General features: G+C 41.0%; 1 protein-coding gene across 5 annotated transcripts in view; it reads right to left on the reverse strand.

The window, feature by feature from the left end:
- The window catches only part of phf3 (PHD finger protein 3), a 97075-nt gene that overhangs the window by 58366 nt on the left and 24115 nt on the right, over window positions 1–14594 (reverse strand). For all 5 annotated transcript variants that reach the window (XM_078399007.1, XM_078399008.1, XM_078399009.1 and 2 more), the window contains 2 exons: window positions 12321–14586; window positions 6856–7099 (listed from right to left, as the gene is read on the reverse strand). In XM_078399007.1, coding sequence (XP_078255133.1) covers window positions 6856–7099; window positions 12321–14586 — 2510 coding nt within the window. The remainder of the gene's footprint in view (window positions 1–6855; window positions 7100–12320; window positions 14587–14594) is intronic.

Here is a 14594-nt window from a genome sequence, read left to right on the forward strand (position 1 = left end):
GCAGCGGGCACAGAGCTACTTTTCACCTCACAGACAACATGTTAACACACACCTTGCCCTCGTACTAATTGTTGAGCTGTATCGTTTAAATATTAAACTGAGTATTTATACAACACGTGAACCTCTACAGTAGTAACCCCGACGATCCAAAACATCCTCTTTTGGATTTCATCAAGCCTGGAGGAGACAACCCAGATCAGCAGAACGCAGTTTCATTCAAACTGCCCACCTTCTGGACATCACAGCCCCAAGGGTGGTTTGAACAAGCTGAAGCCCAATTCCACATTCGCCAGATAACTGCCAACATCACCAAGTACCACTACGTGGTCAGTGCGCTGGATCAGGACACCGCCGGGCGCCTGAACATTACCTTCGCCAGCCACCAGCCGACAACAATTACAAAGGGATCAGAACGCTCAAGGACACTTTCGGTCTCAGCCACCTCGACAGGGTGGCACAACTCCTGGACGTGGATGGCCGAGGCAACTGCAAACCATCCGTGCTCATCAACAAAATGCTCGCCCTGATGGATGAACACAAGACCTGCCTCCTTTTCGAACAGGTCTTCCTCAAGCAGATGCCCGAGGACATCTGCCTGCTCCTCGCGGATGACGATTTCACCGACCCCCAACGGCTGACAGCCTGTGCGGACGTGCTGTGGCAGGCCAAACAGCAGGGTGGCGCCACAATCAGTCGGGTGGCGGCGATGCCTCGGCAGGTCATATGGGCGGTCCCAGCCTCCACGGAAGGAGCTGCAGTGATGTCGGCCACGAACGGCGCCAGCTAGGACAAGTGGTGCTACTATCACCAAAGGTGGGGCTCCGAAGCTGGCCGATGATGACAAGTTTTAATATCAACTAGCTTGCCTTTACACAAGGTGATTTATTTTTAATTGGCTCTTGAACCACTGGACGTTCAGCAAGTACCATGCATATGATAATTAAGCAAATGATTATTGAATGAATTGCAAGTTTAAATTATCTGTGGAATTGGACCACAGGTCAGTTTGTCTGATGGAAAGATTGCACATGAATAGTACCACAATCCCCAACCACCATACAATGTTTACAACCTTTACAGGACACATTGTAGGCTTGATAAAAGCAACAGGAACGGACTTCACAATACCAAATGTTTTTAAACGCACTGTCTGACCACCCTGGAAAATGATCCAGATCATTCTGGCCCTGGCCCACTGCCAAGCCATATGGCCCAAAGTGCCCGCCACCTAAATTTAATTGGGCAGACGCGGAATGCTAAATGAGCTGACCCAACAAGCATCTGTTGAACTGGACATGCCTCAGACTCGTATCCCAAGGCCCCATCCCTAGACCAGTCTGACAAAGACCTTGCCAACTTTCACAGCTTCAAAGGGTTCCAACAGTTTTTACACCGTTCTTACAGTCTTAAATGTAAACTCTAGTTAAAGCAATTTCAATAAAAAATAAATCAACCAGACAAAAAGTATTTCCAAATAAGGCAAATTACTGAAGTAAGAGGGATAGGAGGGTAATACTTGAAGTGATTTTTTTCCTTCCCACTGGGTCAGGAACATCTTTCAAATTAGGATTGGCATTCCAACACAGGCCTTTCCTGGTGTAAAACCAAGGGTCTTGTCTGAAGTGCAACCAGGCCCTTCCTTTAACAAGTCACTGCTCTAACACCGGGTTCCAAGATAAGTCCAAGAGTGGAGACACGAGGAACCACAGCTCAAATATTGAGCAAAACACAATGTCTAGAAGTAAACTCAGAAGGTCAAGCAGCATCTGTGGAGGGAATGGATAGGCAAAGTTTCAGGCCAGGACCCATTTTGATTCCCTTTACAAATGCCGCCTGAGTTATTCCAGCACTTTGCGTTGTGCTGGAGATTCCAGCATCTGTAGTTTCTTGCATCTCTATTTTACTGGTCCATCGTGAAATCTCCTCAAAGCATGCCTACTTTGAAGAGATCCTCCTCTCTCTAATGAGGGTTCTGAGAGACCCTCTCTCACGGCTCCACCTCTGCGATTCCTGCTGCTCTCCGATAATGTTCTAACCCAGAATCGCTACAACTACATAGAAAAATAGGTGCAGGAGTAGGCCATTCGGCTCTTCGAGCCAGCACTGCCATTCAATATGATCATGTCTGATCATCTAAAATCAGTACCCCATTCCTGCTTTTTCCCCATATCCCTTGATTCCTTCAGCCCCAAGAGCAAAATCTAACTCTTTTGAAAACATCCAGTGAATTGACCTCCACTGCCCTCTGTGGCAGAGAATTCCAGTTTCACAACTCTCCAAGTAAAAAAGTTTTTCCTCATCTCAGTCCTAAATGGCCTACCCCTTATTCCAAAACTGTGACCCCTGGTTCTGGACTGCCCCAACATCAGGAACATTTTTTCTGCATCTGGTCTGTCCAATCATTTAAGTATTTTATATGTTTCTATAAACAAGCATTTCTCAACACTTGATTGCGCCTCTATCTTGTACCCTGTGACTTCCAACTCCATTTCCAGACTTCTCAATTTGGGCCCAACCAGGATTTAAAGCATCCACATCCCTTGCACTGCTTCTTGCAGCAGTTCCTCAATGCACTGCATTCCTCACATTTAACCACATGTCAATACTTTCTGGCCCTCACTCCCGCAGTTCCAGGCCTCACTCTCCCAGACGAGAAAAGTTGTTCAACTCCACTTCCCTCTCCACAGGATCCATGCTTTCAACCAGTGCTACTTCACCTACCTGACCTCCACTTAGGATCACAAACTGAAGAAGGGTCCTGATCCAAAACATTGCCTGTCTACTTCTTCCAGATTTTTGCCTGGCCACTGAGTTACTCTCACACTTTGTGTTTTGCACAAGTTCGAGAGTGGCGCATTCAGCTGGTACATCAACATCTGATCTTCAGGATGTCTCGACTTTGGCATTTGGATGCACATGCCACAAAATCTGAGACTTCTTCCATATTGTGATTGGTTGACAACCAGCAGTTCCCTTCAGCCAGTATAATTTAGGCCAATAAATCTTCACATTCACTTTGAACTGCATCACAAAAAGCAATGGTTTGTTCCATTTACAATCTAAATTATAACAGGCTCAGGCAGCATAGAGAATTTTAGATTTAAATTATTGCCATTATAAGTTAGCTTATATCCCAACTGCTTATTAATAGTTATTTCAGACCAGTCAATTATTCCAAAGTCACTGGGTCAGGTTTTGTTCATTTATTGATGGAGATTGTTGACACTCAAGGCTTTGAGTCATTTAAACACAGAAGTCTTTTTTCACCAACATAAATCAAAGATGAGTAAACATTTACGAATGGTAAATGAATAGAATTATACAATTAATGAATACAATTAGATAAAAATCTCGTATGGGTAGGCGACCTGGTTACATTTTTGCAGATTTGTCCCATTTTTTCAACACTGAGATGTTGTGGTTTTCCCATTTTATCATTGTGAAATATTTACCAGTACAATTTTCTGCTATAAATACTTTTCATTCACGACAGGAATATGCACAAATTGCACCATTGTATTAAGAGACTGTTAGAAGGCTTGCAGAGAAGTAGGTGCTATGTAAGTTACATGGCATTTCTCCCATAACACTGCTGGTAAGCTAGAGGGCATACTGTTTAACAGCTGAGTAAAGGAAAATAAATCACATAAGCTTTTATCATACTGACACTCTAATCAGCTGTTCAGGGCTTATTCATACTTAAATGTTTTAAATTCTCCACATCCGTATTATATTAAACAGTTTGACATACTAAACATAGGAGGTGGTGCCAAGAAGGAGGGTAAAAGGATGAAGAAGAGAAGTAACACTGTTTGAGATGGTATGGGGACACAGACTGAGAAGTTATGTGGACCTCATTCTGTCAAGTCCATCTGGTAACTGGTGTTCAACAGCCTCCCCATTTTAAAATAACTCATGCAAATGCATTTTCTATCCTCAGATCTGGAGAAACCAGTTATCGCAATCTCAGGGGACTGCCAAAGATTGGAAGACATATTTTACTTTTACAACTAGCACTTAACCTTTGCTGTGCAATTCCATTTTTAATATTCCCACCGGACTTATAGTAATCAAGCCTTAAATAGATCAAATAAATGTGGCTGTGAGAAAAACTCACGTTATACTGCTATTTTTTAGGCTTTAATATTACCATGCATGAATCTAAAGGCACAAAAAAATGTTTAAATTAAAAATTACAAAGCACATTGCTGCCTGCAGCATTCATTCAACTATTTCAGATAAATCAGCATTTCTGAAGCCATTTCAGATTTTCAGCACTCACTCTCTCATCCTCTAGTGATTGGGTAATTATTTTGTTTCTCCCATGAATACTTCTCCTGATCCACCTTTAATTGTCGGGTCTTATCATTACCACTGCTTGTCACAGCTCATTTCCATTGTATCACAGTGCTTTGCACTTGTTCTCACCACTTTCCACTCCTTTTCATGGTTCCTGTCAATATCTATCCCTACTCTTCACTTCTACACATTTCTACTGCCAATATGGTTTACTTTTGGAGACAACTGATAAGGAAAGTGAATAATGTGTGATATTCATCTTGATTCTAACCACCATGTTTGGAATGATCAGCTTTGTGCCTGTTTTTTAAAATAAATTCACTAATGCTTAAGATTGAAATAAATGTACTATTACACATTAGCAGACAACATACAGCAGGGAAATTGTTATGGCTTTTAATTTAACTTATTTCAGAGCTTAAACTTGCAACCCAGCTTCTAACATAATTTTGATCATTCAACTATTCTACACTCAGTCTCAATTTTAAAATAAGCTTAATTTCATTACAGAATCATAGGTAGGCAGTTTGCCAGAGGTCACAACAGTATCCTCTAGTCCTGAAGATCTGGCAGAAGTATAATTTCTGGATGGCCACATTTTGAAGATCAGTTTAATCATCTTCAATGGAGCATCAACTTGTAGACCATATCCTTACTCAAGATATTGCTGTCTGATTCAATAAAGCAAGGTTTGCCACAACAGATGTGTTCAGTTTCTTTTATATCAATACAGGAATGTGAGTGAGGTAAAAAAAAAAAAAGGAAATGAGCCGAGCGCTTGCGCAAGGCGTACAGTGGGGGTCAAAAAATTGGAAATTTTACACACAAAATTACTAGTTTCAAGACTCTTTTAGTGCATTTCATAACGGACATTACAAAATAACGTGAATATGTCACCATCTACTAATAACTGAAGTAAATTCGCACATTAATTGATAATCAGCCCAAAAAGGTGGTAATTGGCTTTTCTGCTGTGTTTTATATTTTAACCCAGTCTTAATTAATTTAGTTATAGAATCTTGCACTTAAATTTAATATTTACTCATTACAGTTCCATCTCTGATTTTTCTGGCACTCTTGGTTCTAGAGCGTTGCTGGTTTATCCAGCCGGCCAAGGAAGCCGGCTAAGTCGATAGATTTGCTGTCTCCAGCTGGGCTGGAGTTCCAGAGCCCCACCCACAGGTTGCAAATTCAACCCACCGATCGGCCGTGGAAGTCCCGATGAGGTCAAGATTGGCTGCCTTGCCCAGCCTTGGTGCCACATTTTTGGGTAGACTTCCAGGACGCACTGGGGGATTTCTTGCGGAATCCCTAGTGACCTTTAGCGGCCGAATTGACAAATTGGCCGTAGAAGTCCCGATGAGGTCGAGATTGGCTGCCTTGCCTAGTCTAGGTGCCACATTTTCAGGCAGACTTCCAGGGCGTGCGGGGGATTTCTTGCGGAACCCCTAGCGACACCTTAGTGTTCATTACAAGTCTATACATCGTTTCTTTTCTTTTTTTCCCCAATCCGATTTCTCCGTTGGTAAACGCGATGTTGGCAAAGTGAAAAATGCGGAAATCATGCAAAAAGCGTGGAAAATTGATTTTTAAATCGTGGAAATCCGCGGAAAATTCACATGCCTGTCAATAAGAAATTAATCCACTCTGGCTGATCATGTAACCAATAACAATCACAGTCAATACAAATATTGACAGCTCTGATAAATATGAAGGCTGCCTACTGTATTTCAGCTTAATCTAATGAGTCCTGACCTGAAAGATTGCCTATCCATGCCCTCCACAGATGCTGCCTGACCTGCTGAGTTACTCTAGCATAGTGTATTTTGCTCAATTTTCTAACATCTGCATGTCCTCTTATCTGATAAATTTAATGTTCTTCAGTGATTATATCTCAATTTATGCTTTGATCCACAATCATGGCCAGTTCTTTTTTAAAACAGTGGAGAACATCAATTTTAAATAACAAAGATAGACACAAAAAGCTGGAGTAACTCAGCAGGGCACGCAGCATCTCAGGAGAGAAGGAATGGGTCAGACCCGTTCCTTCGCTCCAGAGATGCTACCTGTCCCGCCGAGTTACTCTAGTTTTTTGTGTCTATCTTTTGTTTAAACCAGCATCTGCAGTTCCTTCCTGCACATTAAATAGCAAAGATTTCAACTTGGATAATTTCAAAATGGAAATGTAAAGGGCAGGAATTGTTTATCTTACTTTCAGCTTCAGTTGATTGGAAAAACTGAATATTCAGAACTCGGAAAATAGTGTTGCAAAGCACACAATTGCAATTTGGGGTATATATGTTTATAAACTCACATTACTAAAGAAAATTGAGCAATAAATCAATTTTATTAAACTGATTTCTTTGGTTCAAATGGAAATTGCAACAGTGGATCGGTTCCAATGAATTTGAACACATGACACTCAAACATAAAACACCTTGCCTTTCTTAACATTTTGACCTTGTGTTTCTTCATATCTGGCAAATTTTCAATTAATTCCATATTTGGTTTTACATCAGACGCATTAGTTATAGTATTTAGATCTGAATAGCTCACCTTTTCACTTTTTAAATGGTTTGAACGCTCGTGGACCAATTCAGGCTTTGCTTTTTCCATGTCATTATGTACAATATGTTTAGTGTGACTGTGATTGATTGATGGAGCTTTGTCTTCCACAGCACAACATTTCAAACAAATATATTCTTTGTCCTCTTTCTCCAGTTGCTGGGCTTGGCCAAGTGTCAATCCAACACACTCTCCGTGAAACCAATCATCGCATCTCCCACACCCGACCATGAACCTGAAAACAAACATCCAAGTTAATTGCATGTTGAATTCAACATCTACCTTCTTCAAATTAATTGGATTAGGTATGAAAGATACCTAAAAACATTCCCCCTAAATATTATTGATTGTTTTGTAACATTTTTGCTGAGTAGATTTTTTCATCTACTATAATGGATGCCTTTCTAATAGAACTGTTCATTTACTTTTCAGTAACCCCTCACTATTCTAGCCACCCATGCTTATATACATTAATGTAAAAAGTCAATGTTGTAACAAATCATTTTTATTTTTACAAAACAATGCCCCAATAACGAAAACAGGACTAGAAAATCTATTGTTATTGTTGATAGGAGAGGAAACCCCAAAAAATAGCTTTGCTCTGGTTTGAATATTACCACAGGATATATTATGTGAACTGTGGGAAAGTGAAGGAAAATGAAGCAGCTATAAAAAAAAAAGGACACGCCTGAGTGATGCACTTCATTAGGATTGTAGCTACATTCTCACTGCAGTCTGGATCAGTTGATGAGCAAAGGGTGTTACCCATTAAGCCCATGGATGTATTTATTAATGTACCAAGAAGGGACCCACTGCATTTCTTTTTAAAACAAATATACATAAAAATACACCAGCTGCAATAAAAGTGACACTCTTTGCACAAAGAAAATAGCACGTAAATTTGAGCATTTTGTAATATTTAATCTTGGATCCATTATGCCAGCCCACAATATTTCTGCCCCCGCCCCCTTCGACCCGTCTACACTCATCCCATTTACTCACTTTAGATGCATAGTTTTCTATGACTTGGCAATTCAAGTACATGTCAAGTCATGTTTTAAATCAACCTTAACCACCTCTTCCGGCAAAGCACTCAAGACTCCAACCACCCTGTGTGTGAAACACTTCCATTTCAAATCACCTCTAAATCTCCTATCACTCCTAAAATCTCTTATCGACCCAAAATCTTGTTGCAATCTGCACTTCACAATTTTACATACCAAAGCTCTTTCTTCAGCCTCTTCTGCTCCAGGGAAAACAAACCCCTCCTATCCAGTCTCTCCTTAAACTAAAATGCTTCAATCCACACAAGTGCCCGTAAATCTCCTCCACCTCTTCTTTAAAGGAATCACATATTTTCTGCCATTCTAAACCATCTCAAATGCAAAGATAGGCTGCCTCTATCAAACTTGACTACTATTTCATGATCGCAAATTACTGTACAATTTAATCGAAAAGTTTAAAAGGTCTACTTCTTAAATAATTTACATTTTTGGTGACAGTCTTAGGTGTTCATTGAATTGTGCACTTTGAGATATGAAGATAATGTTCTCAGTTGAAACACATAGCAGCCAATTAGAATTGTGATAATTTGTATTAAATATTTGCTCATCATCCATTTTTCCAGTTCTGATGCCTGACATACTAACTTGTTCAATGTTAGCCTTTATCACAAGGATGCTAGAGTACGAGAGTCTGAAGACTTGTTGCAATTGTACAATGGTTTAATAAGATTAAACCCAGAGTATTGTTTGCAGTTTTGGTCATATCTGAGGATGGCTGTACTTGTCTTTGAGGTGCTGCTGCAAAGGTTCAAGTAGATTGAGCAGCAAAAATCTATACTCCCTGGAGCTTGGAAGAATGCAGAATAATCTCAATGTAATAAAAAGAAGCTTCACAAGATAGAAATTGTAAGCAGTTTTCCCTTGCTCAAGAGGTCTTAAACCAGGAAACAGTATCAAGATAAGGATTGGCCATTTCAAACTGAGGAGTAATTTCTTTTCTCATAGGATTGTGAATCTAAAAAATCTCAACCCAAAAGAGAAGACACAAAATGCTGGAGTAACTCAGCAGGTCAGGCAGCATCTCGGGAGAGAAGGAATGGGTGACCTTTTGGGTCGAGACCCTTCTTCAGCATTTTGTGTCTACCTTCGATTTAAACCAGCATCTGCAGTTTTTTCCCTACACATTCCAACCAAGAGAGTGATGGATACCAAATCATGTAGCACATTCAAGGTTGAAACAGATGGATACTTATACCATATGAAAATCAAGAGTTATGGTAATCTAGCAGAGGAATGATGTTATGGCCAAAGATTAAATTACCAAAATCATATTATGGCACAGCAGATTTAAAAAGTCGCACAATCTATTTCTCATTGCCCACATTCTGATAATTGTTTGCGCAGTCTTTTTGTTTCCACATTCACCAGTAAGGTATGTATCACAATTATCTGGAGATTAAAGCTTACCCACCAATGGAAACATTGGGAGGGGTTTGCCAAGAACAGTGAGTGGACCCGGCGTGGGGGGCGCTCACCGAGAACAAAGGGAGAACCGGAGGCCTTCTACCACGTGCAGCGGCAAGCAGTACAGGTGCTCCTCAAACTACGATGGGGTTACCTTCCGCGAAACCCATCGGAAACCGAAAATATCGTAAGTCAAAATGCATTTAATACGTGGTCGTATAGCCTGATCACGTGGCCGGAAGCGAATGCGGCTCTCGACGGGTAGCTGCCTTTTGTACCATCACAAAGTCGAGATATCTTACGTCGAAGCATCATAAGGCGGGGAGCACCTGTAGATAGGACGTTTCGGTACTTTTGTACATTTGTCGGCAGGAATACGTTGCGATACTTGTCTACTGACTAGGTTGTATGCAAAACATGGTGACAATAAAGTATCATTCATCTGTCAAACATGCCTGTACAGAACAAATTTTATATTTATTTTTGGAGGGGACAGGAGAAAAGAATTGCAAAGATTAATAGGAAGCTAGAGGATAGAGAAGCTTTTAAAAACCAACAAAAGGCAAATAAAAAGCAATAAGGGGAGAATATGAAATATGAAAGTAAGCTAGTCAACATTACAAAAGAGGATATCAAAAGTTTCTTCAGATATATAAAGAATAAAAGAGAGACAAGAGTGGACATTGGACTGCTGGAAAATGATGCTGTAGAAGTAGTAATGGAGAATAAAGAAATGGTAGACAAATTGAGTATGTTCTTTGTGACAGTCTATTACTGAGGAAAAGGTGCTTACGAAGCCGAAAGGTCTGATGTTGAATAAATCACATGGACCAGATGGACTGCATCTCAGGCTTCTGAAAGAGGTAGCTTCAGAGATTCTGGAGGCATTAACAGTTATCTTTCAAGAATCACTGGAGTCAGGAGTGGTCCCAGTGGACTAGAAAATTGCAATTTTACTCCACAAGGAGTGAGATAAAAGAGGGGTAACTATAGGCCAGTTAGCCTGACTTCAGTGGATGATAAGATTTTAAAGTACATTATTAAGGATGAGGTTTCTAAGTATTCGAAGCACATGATAAAATGGGCCAATCAGAACGGTTTTGTGAAGAGAAGATCCTGCCTGACAAATTTGATGTCATTATTTGAGGAAGTAAATAGTAGGATAGACAAAGGAGAGTCAGTGAATGTTGTTAACTTGGATTTTCAGAAGCCCTTTGATAAAATGCCGCACATGAGGCTGCTAAACAAGTTGAAAGCCCATGATAGCAGAAGGGATAGAAGGTTGGCTGAATGGCAGAAGGCAAAGAGTAAGAATAAAGGGGTCTTTTTGTGGTTGGATGCCAGCGATCCACAGGAGTTAGTGTTAGGTCTTCTACTTTTCACATTGTATATTAATTATTTGGACGCTGGAATTGATCGCCTTGTGAATGATACAAAGATAGGTGGAGGGGCAGGTAGTGTTGAGGAAACAGGGAGTCTGCAGAAGGAAGACAAAAAGCTGGAGTAACTTAGCGGGTCAGACTGGAGAAAAGGAATAGGTGACATTTCGGGTCGAGACTCTTCTTCCGACTCAGAATCAGGGGAAAGGGAAACGAGAGATATGGACAGTGGTACAGAGATATAGAACAAATGAATGAACAAAATGCAAAAAAATAACGATGATAAAGAAAACAGCCCATTGCTAGCTGTGGGCTTGGTGAAAACAAGTTACAATGAGGCTCCACAAGAGAAGGTATGCAGGGGTTACTTGAAGTTAGAGAAATCAATATTCATGCAGCTGGGATGTAAGCTGCCCAAACGAAATATGAAATGCTGTTTCTCCAATTTGCGTTTGGCCTCACTCTGACAATGAAGGAGGCCCAGGACTGGCTCGAAGTGCCGAATGGCCTCCTCCTACAGCTATTGTCTATTGACTAGGACAGAAAGGTCAGTGTGGAAATGGGAATTAAAGTGTTTGACAAACCAGAGATCGGGTAGGCCCAGGCGGACTGAGCGAAGGTGTTCAGCAAAATGATCATCCAGTCTACGTTTTGTCTCGCCAATGTACGAGTCCACACCTTGAAAAACGGATGCAGTACATGATGTTGGAGGACGTGCAGATGAACCTCCGCCTAACCTGAAAGGACTGTCGGGGTCCCTGGACAGAGTCGAGGGAGGAGTTATAGGGACAGGTGTTGCATTTGTTACGGGTGCAGTTACAAGTTAACCAGAGAGGAAGAGGGAAGGCAGAAAGGGGTGGAGATAGGAAGATATGACTAGTGGTGAGACCAACAGACCACATCTCCAGGGATGTAATGCTGAGGCTTTAAGGCACTGGTCAGAACACATTTGGAGTATTATGAGCAGTTTTGGGCCCCATATCTGTGGAGGAATGTGCTGGCATTGGAGAGGGTCCAGAGGCGTTTTGCAAGAATGATCCCAGGGATGATTGGGGTAAGGTGTGTTGAGTGTTTGACTGCTCTGGGCTATACTCGCTGTGGTTTGGAAGAATGAGAGGGGATTACATTGAAACTTACCGAATAATGAATGTCTGGATAGAGTGGATGTTTCCACTAGTGGGACAGTCTAGGACCAGAGGGCACCGCCTCAGAATAAAAGGACGTACCTTTAGAAAGGAGATGAAGAGGAATTTCTTTAGCCAGAGGGTGGTGAATCTGTGAAATTCATTGCCATAGACGGTTGTGGAGGCCAAGTCTTTGGATGATTTTAGAGTGGAGATTGATAGGCGCTTTGTACTACTATGAATTCCATGCTAGAAATACCTATCTGCATAATACAGCTACAAAAACTAAATGCTCCACTGCCAGTAATGCAAGATTGCTACTCAATTTTTCAAAAAACTCTTTAAAATTTCTAACATTTAAGTTGATTTTTATTGTCAATACACGAGGAAACACTTCAGATGTCAGCATAACTGTTCCAATTTTTAACCTAGAATATTCTCTAATTATGGAAAAGTTTCGGTACTCCAGTTACAGAAAAACATACCTGCTATTATGGGGTTTCCTGCAAAAGCCACAGAGTTTTTTGGGGTCCCACAAATCTGAGGGAGCAACAGGGTTGGAATGGTCCACATCAGTTTCCTCCTTTTTTACCAGAGGCAAGTTATCTGGGATAAATAATGGTGGCTCATCCAGTGAGAGGCTTTTGCTGCTCCTCCGCTGCCTTGGCAGAATACCCTTCTCAATTTTTCTGGCTTTCATTTTATCTCTATCATCTTCATTAGAATGGTCAGCATGTTTTCCTTTATCTCTTTCCTTTATGTTATCTGTCTGCTGAGGAAATATTTTGCCTGAGGGGATAGGTTTGTGGCTACAGTGTAGCCCTTGTTTTGCTGATATCTCACTCAGTTTTGAAACAGAATTAGAACCATGTTTAGATACCTGGACCACTTTCCTCAGCTTATCGTTCCCTGAAGCAGACATTGACGTGGTCTTGCACATCTGTGATGTAACTGCAGTCTGCATTTTTGTACCCTGTGAAATAGGAGAGGGTTTGCCAAAGTTTTTCTTTTGTGGATGATCAATTTTGAATTTAGCATCCTGTGCAACCTGTGTTTTCAAACTCTTAACTGCCTTGTGAAGGTGTCGTTCGTCTTGGTCTGTTGCCTTCCTTTTACTAGTTATTGAAGAAGTATGTGATTTAGATTGTTTAAGTGTTTCAGACGACTGAACATCCGATTTAGTTTTCTTCCTATTGGTGCGCAGGACGTTTTCAGTCTGGTCTGATTTTGAATCTACTTGTTCAGGGTCATGCTGAGGCTTCAATGGTGACGTCTCCTGTTTTAAAGACTGACACTTAGATTCCATCGCACCCTCCTTCACTGGGGGAATTTCAGCATCGTCCTTATGTTCAGAAAGATCCTGGATTATTTCATTAATGGGATCTGACTGTTGCTTAGTTGATTTATCTTGCACCCTGTTTGCCAAGTGATCGCTGGCACAATCATCACTTTGAGAATCATTGGCACCTTTGGCAACTATATTTGAGGAAACAGGTTTTACTATTTCTTGTTCAGGTTTGATCTCAAGTATCCCACTCTCAAGCTTCTCCGAATCACCAACTCGAGCTTCAAGTTGAATTGACTTAATGTTCTCAGAGTCTTCAACCATTTCCACCACACTTGAAATGTTCTGTTTTATGACACAGCTGGCATTATTTGGAATAGTTTCATTACTTGGCTGGATATCATGAGCACCCTGTACGTCTACATAATTTATGGGAGTAATTAATTCAGAAGATATTGGTAATTCTCCACCAATTGGATTTTGAACATTTTCTTCCAGTTTTGTATGGAGGTCTCCCATCTTAGCCAGTGCTTCAGTATTTACTCCAACAAGATTCCCCTCAACTGACTCATTCTTCTGTTCATTAATAATATTACTTTCCACAGTATCCATTTTTTCAAAAGTTTCTACAATCTTCCCTTCTGCTGCAAGTTCCTTTGACTCCTCTGCAGCTTCATGTATGGTTCCACAAGGGATATCACCTACATTCTGAAGGTCTCCTATTACGGCATCAGCACGAACTCCATCAGAATTTGGAGCAACTAATGATTCAGCAGAGCACTGCAATTCTTGAACAGACTTGACTAGGCTGGGAGCTGAAGACATGGCTTGCTCATCTAGATGAGTGTCACAGAGTGCATTATTTTGTGCACTAACATTCTCTGCCGTTGATTCTTGACTAGTTTCAGTTATTTCTGCTAAATGCTGTGATTGCAAAGCAGATTCAAATGAACTTTGGCTAAGCGATGCAACTTGTGCCTCTAGACAATGGAGATCATTTACATCTTCTACAACTGTATCTGAAGGGTCTTTTTCTGCCTCTAAAACAATTTGCGGCTCTCTAGAGCACTGTGATTCCACTCCAGGGTCTATTGCTTTATGCTCCATTGATTCTACTGACGTACATTTGTGACTTTCACAAGTTATTTCCAGTGTACTTTCCGGCTCATTGCTCTGTTCTATTGATCGGAGCATTGGGCTGCTTGAATCCATAGGCATAGGATCAGAGTCTACAGACATATGATCTGTTTCTGCATTGCTCTGTACATTTTCTGACACATGTTGCTCCTGTGATTGAACCTTTCCTCCACTTTTTTGCGGACTTTGCTTCTCATGTCTATCTGGCAGTTTTGGTGACCCTGCTCCAATAGAGACAAACTTTACTTGTTCCTTCTTTTTTGTAAGGGTTAAATTTGCTGGACTGAGCCTCTTAGCTATGGTACTGTTGCGCAGACTTCGAACTGGTTCTAATGAG

This window comes from Rhinoraja longicauda, chromosome 5 (genome assembly GCF_053455715.1).
Source record: "Rhinoraja longicauda isolate Sanriku21f chromosome 5, sRhiLon1.1, whole genome shotgun sequence".
Taxonomy (NCBI): Eukaryota; Metazoa; Chordata; class Chondrichthyes; order Rajiformes; family Arhynchobatidae; genus Rhinoraja; species Rhinoraja longicauda.